The sequence below is a fragment of the Corvus hawaiiensis genome, chromosome 14, assembly GCF_020740725.1.
Source record: "Corvus hawaiiensis isolate bCorHaw1 chromosome 14, bCorHaw1.pri.cur, whole genome shotgun sequence".
Taxonomy (NCBI): domain Eukaryota; kingdom Metazoa; phylum Chordata; class Aves; order Passeriformes; family Corvidae; genus Corvus; species Corvus hawaiiensis.
In genome coordinates, this window is record NC_063226.1 from 21,406,746 (window position 1) to 21,414,287 (window position 7,542).

Below are 7,542 nucleotides of genomic sequence, written 5' to 3' on the forward strand. Positions count from 1 at the left end.
CCAATGAGATCATAGAATAATGAGTGTGTAAGGAACTTCCACTGTTTTTATGGAGTGAGCCATCATTCCCACACTCCTGTTGGACAGTAACCATGCTTTAGAAGCCCTGAAACCCCTTTTTCAAAGAGAAATAGTCAATGTTCGATACAGTCCCTGCTAAAGTACTGACTGAAATCTCTCTGTGGCTCTTCCTGCATCCCCTAACACAACCTGGGCTGTCTGGGAGTTTCTAATCTGATCATCTCACTTAGGGGCAGACATTCTTTCAGTCTAATTCTTCTTGGCTGTTGTAACTGTGTCATCTTCAGCATGAAGCACAAATGGTTCTGCAGAGCTGAGTTCTCCTGCTGCAAAGCTTTGCACCACAGCCTTAGCACAGGTTTTAACCTGGTAAGTTCCAAGTGAAGCTTGAATTTCCCTCTCCTTCCTGCAGAGGTGAACCTCTGGCTCCCTCCCTTTTGCAGTTACACAAAAAACACTGTGAAAGGCAGAGTCTGTTGTCATCCCAGCTGAGTGCAGGGGCATCTGCAGGTGGAACATAAAGCCAAACCAGCTGTGGGACACCTGGATCATTTACAGCCTTGTTTCTTGAGACACCTAAAGAGGAACCACTCACAAAGCCTCTGTTGTGTTACCTAGCAGCCTGTAAATGCTCAACGAACCAGCCCAGGTAAAGGCAGCTTTTGTGTCTCCTGTACTTGGCCTGTGCTCAGCACCTCCTCCTATCTCCCTCTGCTCTCCCAGGAATTGGCTGGGCTGCTCCAGGCAGGTCTGGTGTGAGCTGGTCCTGAGCTGCACCTCTCCAGGTTTGAAGAGCCCAAACCTGGGCACAAACCCTCGATGCTGCCTGGTGTTTGCTCCTCGTGCTGCTGCTGCAGTGAACTTCAGCAAGGCAAAACCTGGCTGGGCTTCTTTTCTTCCTTTCCCAATTTTTCTGGCTGTTGGGTGACGTGCAGCTTCCCCACACTCTGCTGCAGGGACTGGAGTCTTCTCTGCTCCTGGATCCCCTGCCTTCATTTCAGGAGTGTCCGACATTACCTCCATTTAATGCATTCCTGGAAACTCCTTTGCTGTTGGTATTGATGTTCCCCCCTTCATTTGACTGCAACTCCTGAAGCAAGAAGTGATTCCAGGTGCCCCTTCTGCTCTTCGCTTCCTTTTACTCCAGCCTGAATTCTGGCCTTGGAATTTGTCTGCAGTTCTGGGTGTGAGGGTTGGTAGGAGGCACGCAGCAAGGTTATTCCACTTCAGGATCTGACAGAATCTTCCTCCTGTTTCCAGCACTAAAAGGGGCTGTTAATTCCTGAGCTTCCTCTCTCCTTTTCCCATCTGCTCCCAGTGAGACCTGGTAGCAACTGGCTGGTCACCCACAGAGCCCGTGTTTGTCGCCTGGGGATGTTCAGGGTGCCTCTGGCATTTCAAGCTGGCTCAGGGCTGTGCAGCTGCAGTGAGATCCCAGTGCCCCCACGTGCTGTGGTTTGGTTCCCATTGCAGAGAGCTCCTGACCCACCCTAACTGGGTTTGCAGGGCCAAACCCCCAGTGCTGCAGAGGCACGTCCACTGCACAGGCCCTGTGTGCACCACACTGACACTACATCACAGAAACCCCCAGAAATGTGCCCAGCCTTGACCCTGTGCCCTCAGCACCAGCTGTTCCACTGGGATCTGCTCCTTTTGGCTGCCCTGGCCTGACTGTGTTGGAACGTCCTGCAGGGTGAAAGCTCCAAGCTTATTGTATGTGTGGTTTTGGGTTTGTTCAGCTTTTTCCCCTCAGTTATTCCTCTGCTCCAGCAGAAATACCCCTTTGTTTTTAGAGGAATGTATTTCTTTCTAGTTTGAACCCAGACTTGATGCTGAAAGGTGTGAGTTGAAATGAGTGCTCAGGCTAGGGAAGTGTATTTGATCCTTGCAATGCTTGAGCCCCCAGTGCTTCATTCAGGCCTCGATTCTTGAATCTGTGCCTTCTGTTTCTGTTAAACAGAAACTTTGATTTCTTCCTAGTGTGATGTTAAATCCATAGCAGCCACTGATAGTGTAAAATGCCATCTCAAAAGCTGGTTTGGACTGGGCCCATGTCCTAATCCAACACACCCTGGATCCCAAAGGCACCAGAAACAAAACTTCTACAGACTGATTTATCTTTTCTCTCTAAAACCTTTGCCTCTTGAAAGCGCAGTGCACTGTGTGGCTTGTGGAGAAGTCTTGGGGTGGAAAAGCAGTTTTCCTGCTGCCCTCTTCCCTGGGGTTTATCTGACTCCAGTCTGACTCTTCCCACAATAACCGTGAGGAGCTCCCAGTCCCGGCCCTGCTGCAGCTCCAAATTCCAACAGGGACTGGGAACTGCCAGCTCAGCAGCGTGCCTGGCACCATAAAACCTGCACCTCGACCTTCCCTAAACTCTCCAATTCTTTTCCCACAGTCCTTTTTGATCGTAGTGAGTTAAAGTTTCTCTTCCTAGAACCCCTTTTTAATATGGAAAACTGATTCCTAGCAAACAGCCCTTTCCAGCTCCTGGAGGATGTGCCTGATGTTTTTATTTATGTTCTGTGCTGACATAGCACTTGCCGCTGTTGCTCTTGGGGCTATTTATTTGCAGAAGCTGCCACAGCCATGGCTTAGAGCTGTGTTTTTGCACTTGCGTGGTGCCTGTGGAAGGAAACCATGGAGGAATCAGTAAGCTCGAGCTGGGTCTCCTGGTGTTTATGTGTGAAAAACTCCTACAAAAGTAAATTACAGTTTGAAAGTAGATAATTGGATCTTTCTCCTGGTGAGAAGTTAACTGAGAAGGCTTTTGAAATCTGAAACTCTTCTGCAAACTGCTCAAGCAAAGCCCTTGAGGCAAAAACGTTTATTAGGAAAAGTTTAGCTGCTGGAATAACTCAGCGGGGTGATGATGAGCTGCAGTTTCACAGCTCCTCGGTGCCAGGATGTAACCTGAGCTGAGCCGGGGCACACGAGACGCTCCTGCCACACCTTCTGCGTCGCCTCGCCAAGGCTTTGCGGGGCTCTGTGCCACCAGCTCGGGCAGCGAGTGCTGCTGGCACTTCCATCTCACATTCCCCAGGCTCCCTGAGGGGACAAACCTCGCTGGCTGGCATCCAAAACCGGGGAGCTCTCACCAAGGAGCCCAGTGTCTGAACTGGACATCCTGGATCCTGCAGGAAAGCCCTTCCCTGCTCTGACCTGGCAGCTGAAGGGAGGCTGCTGCCCCTCACATTTGCTGCCAGTGATGCCCAGCTGCTGAAAGCCTTCCTTGTACCAATGCAGTGCACCGAGGAAATAAAAACCCTCTGCTCTCATTAATTGCATGGGTGTAGCTGCTGCTCACTGTTCAGTTGGGTTTGTCACTGGTGCTGTGGCTGTTCATTAGCAGAATTCACAAAGTTATTCAGGAGTCTTGCAGGTCCCAAAGCCCTTTAGAGCTGGGTGATTTCCTGTTAGCTCCTAAACCAGTGCTGACAGCACTGAGAAAAGATTTCTAAAGGACTGGCATCATCCCATTTGAGAATTAACCCTCTGACATGCCCTGCAAAGGGGTGTCTCAAATCCCAAAAAAACCAGGACAATGAGGCTGTTACATAGCTGTGCTTTCCATGAGGGAAAACAAATTCTTGCTTGGGCAATTTTCCTCATAACCTCTCTGTTTTTGACACAGTTACCTTCACTTCTGTCAAGATATTGTCCTTAGTAAAGGCAACCTGGAAAGTTGGGGCTTCAGCATCGTGGGAGGCTTTGAGGAAAGCAAAGGAAACCAACCCTTCTTCATCAAAACCATCGTGCCCGGGACTCCGGCATTCCGGGACAGGAAACTCAAGTAGGTGTGAGGTACCCGGGGAATCATCATCATCACCACCAGTGCTGGGGAGGTTTCCCAAGACTCTTTGACCCTTGGAAGGAGCTCAGCTCCGAGTTAATTACTCGTTCTTCCTCTCATTTGAGAGTTAATACTGTTGCCAAACCTGTAACAAACAAGCCCTGCATTAAGCAGCGTTTGGGTTCCTCCATAAATATGCAACGAAAAGGAATTTACGGGAATTTTTAAAACCTAACTGTGAAGGGTTTAATTGAGTAATTAGGTAAAAGTAGAAAGGGGTTTGAGATGAATCTTGGGGGTTCCAGAGTATAAAACCTCTGGGATTTGGGAAAGTATCCCAACGCAAGCAACAAAAGCCCTCCCGTGCAGGAAACTCAACTGGAGCTTTGCTGAAGTGATTTTGGTGGTGACAGATCCCAGCGGGAGGAGCAGGGGTGGGGCTGGGGGATCCCGCAGGTAGCTCTGGGATGCAGAGCTGGCTCCTCTGCAGGCGGGGCTGCCACGGACAGAGGGAGGGGACACAGCTGCGTGTAGGGAGCTGGGCTTTGCTCCCAGTGCCGAGGTGGGAGAGCCGGGCTCAGCTGGGCTCCCGTTTGAGCGCTGGGACAGGGCTGTGGGGGCTCAGCACCTCGCACCCCGCAGAAGGCGCTGGGTGTGCCAGAGGGGGGCGGGTCCCTCTCACACCTCTGATGGTGGCAGTGGAGCCGCTGGAGAGCAGCTCCGGGCCTGGAGCTGCAGGGCTGACCTGGGGCATCAGTGTTTTACCAGCACCACTCCTCCCTCTGCTGCCTGCCCTGCTGGGCACGCTCCTGCTGCCCCTCACTGATGCCACCCCAGCACCAGCAGGGGCCTCCTTCTCCCTTCCCCTCTGACTCCAGAGAAAAAGTTCTTTCAAGGAGGAGTTGATGGTTTGGCTCAGGGTGGGCTCAGGGTGACCGTGGGTGCAGTGTTAATAATGAACCCTTGTCCTGACTGGATCCTGTCTTTGGGCAGGTGTGGAGATGAAATTGTGGCAGTGAACGGAGTGCCAGCAATAGGAATGAGCAACTCGGAATTAATCCCAATGCTGAAAGAGCAGAGGAACAAAGTCACCCTGACCGTGGTGTCCTGGCCAGGGAGCCTCGTGTGACAGCTCCAGCAAACCCCCAGCACTTCCAGGTATCCACCAGCAGCTGGGAACCACACAGAGCCACCCCTGACAGAGAGACAGGGACTGCTCCACTCCTACTCCTGGGGCATTGCCGTGGAAGACTCCTTGCTTCCTTTTCGTGGAAAACATTTTACCAACAAATCTGGATGTTGAATTCAAAGTAAGGGTTAATCCAACACTTGTTGGAGCTTCCCAGGCTCATTAAAGCTCCTTAGGATTGGTGGTGCAGAGAAAGCTCTTCCCAGTTTCTCCACAACCTGCCCTGGAGGCTGCTGAGGCTTTCCTTGATTTTAGGGCTCTGCTTTCCACTGAGTATCTGAATGGGTTAAAACAAAGGCTTTTAAAAGCAGCTACTAAATCTGTAAGGATGGGGAGCCAATTAGGCATTTCCTAGTTACCAGGATTTCCCAGTCCTCTTCCTTTTAGGTGTCAGTAACCCAAGGAGTGTGTTAATACATCAGAACCCCACAGTCAGCCTGGAGGAGCTGTGTTACCTGTATGAGGGTCCTGTCACAAATCCTGATTGAGGATCCTGCCAGCTCCACTGATTTATTGCAAAGGGACAATTTCAACAGCCTAAAGAACCTCTCTCAAAGGTATCAGCAAGAGTGCTTTCACTGAAATACGATGTTGCAGTGACTTTACCAAAGGTCAAGGGCAAGGTTCACTCTTGCTGCACACAAGTTGCCCTGGTTTTAGGATGGATAAAAGCAGCTTTTCCCCCAGAAGGTGGGTGAGGAAGTGAACAGGCTGGTAACAGACTCCCCTGGCCCAGCCTCCTGTCTTATTTTCATCTGTTTCCAGTGCTGAGGGGCAGAGGTCAGGCAGGGGCAGGAGCACCTGGACTGCCAGGCAGGTGACATTTCTCCTGCAGTTCTCTTCGTGGCCCTCTTGCAGCTGGAGCAAAATACCAACTCATGGGATCAGGGGAAGCTCAAAGCATCCTTGGCTGCAGGAAATGTCACCTCCAGAAGGAGACTGTGCCCAGCCTGGCTTCAGTTCAAACCCACTGTGCAGTTCAAATTTAGAATTAAAGAACTGAAGCTTGGGCAGGTTGGTTTGACCTCTGACACTGTGAAAGTTCCTCCTTGCAAACTCCACCTGAAGCAATTCCCTTTTTCAGCAGCTTAATGAGCAGTAGAAATGATGGGTTTTTCTCAAACCAGCTTGCACTGAGAGATCTTCTCCTCCTGTGCTGCCTCTGCCACACCTTTTGCAGGAGCAGCTTTGTAAGAATCCAAGGAGTCTGTCCCTGTCCAAATGCTGCCTCGAATGAATGTTTAATTCCTTGTAGCAGCCCTGCAGGAAAGAGGCCAGCCCTGGCTGAAGCTTCTCCTGGACTGGCACTTTGTCATTTGCTGTCCCTGGGCCTTGTTTACACACAGTGACTTCACTTCCTGAGCTGTGGGCAGGGACAGCAGGGCCTGGCCCAGAGCCCAGGACCCAGCAGGAGCGTGGATCCATCCTCACAGCACCCTTGGTTTGGCTGGGAACACCCCTGGGGACTCGTGACAGCACAACTGGGGCTACCTGGGCTCCAGGGCTGTTTTCCTGTTGTTCTGCTGAATGCCAAGAGAAAAATAATCCCCAAAGGAAAACTCGTCATTGACCTCGCTGGGACACAAAAACATGAAGCAATTTTTTATCTCTTTCTAATCAATGTGCAGAATCTGTGCCTGGAACAGTAAATATTGATGTGGGCAGTGGGAGGGAGGAGGAGGCTGCAGAACCATTTTTACTCCATCTCCTTTCAAGGTGCCTTCAACTTCACTGAAATGTCCTTGTAATTTAAATTTTGTTTCCAAAATCAGCTTGTTAATAGATGTTGAATTTGTTTTGATGCCTTTATAAATTATTGTTGTATTGCTGAAAAATATGGGTTAGAGGTGTGGTCTTTACCTTTTCTTTCCACGTAGCAGCTGTTGCCCCCAGAATGGGTCACGTCAAAAAAAAACCTGACCCCAGGAGGCAGGAAACTGTGTAATTGTCTTTGCTCCTCCCAGGAAAGGAGCTGGACTATCCTGGAATACACTGTGGCTGGGAAAAATCCCTTAACACCAGTAAACCCCACATCCCAACACCAGGAACCCTGCAGCAGCTTCCTGATGTAAGAACAGATTATTTCCAACACCCCACCTTTACATTTCCCTGGCAGAAAAGGCAAACCATTTAACTCTATTTAATGAAATCAGTTTAAAACTATTTACCTTAAATGCACAGCTGCTCCTGGCCCCAAAAGCCTGCCCCCATTAGTGAAGGTCCCTTCCACCTCAGCATATTCTGTGTTTTGGGTCCAGTTCATTCAAATAACACAGGAGGAGGTGCAGCCCTGACTGAATCCACGCTGGATTCCCTGTTCCCACTCCCACAGCACCATCGGGACTGGATGTGATCACCATTAATTGTGTCACTCCACCAACAGTGCAGGAGATCAGGGAGTGGGTGGGGACAGCTCTGGCCACCCCTGCAGAGGCACCAGGGACACCTGAGCATGCAAAGGGGGGGGGAGAAACGTCCTTGGCTGGGGCCAACCCCCACTCACCTCGGTGCAACATTCCAGTGGCAGCACTTCTCCTGA

The 7,542-nt window shown here is 50.6% G+C and overlaps 1 protein-coding gene across 2 annotated transcripts in view; it reads left to right on the forward strand.

The window, feature by feature from the left end:
* The window catches only part of LOC125333412 (ligand of Numb protein X 2-like), a 29,527-nt gene extending 22,689 nt beyond the window's left edge, over nucleotides 1–6,838 (forward strand). For both annotated transcript variants that reach the window (XM_048319291.1, XM_048319290.1), the window contains 2 exons: nucleotides 3,656–3,814; nucleotides 4,808–6,838. In XM_048319291.1, coding sequence (XP_048175248.1) covers nucleotides 3,656–3,814; nucleotides 4,808–4,943 — 295 coding nt within the window. In that variant the 3' untranslated portion in view covers nucleotides 4,944–6,838. The remainder of the gene's footprint in view (nucleotides 1–3,655; nucleotides 3,815–4,807) is intronic.
* The last annotated feature ends 704 nt before the right edge of the window (nucleotides 6,839–7,542 follow it).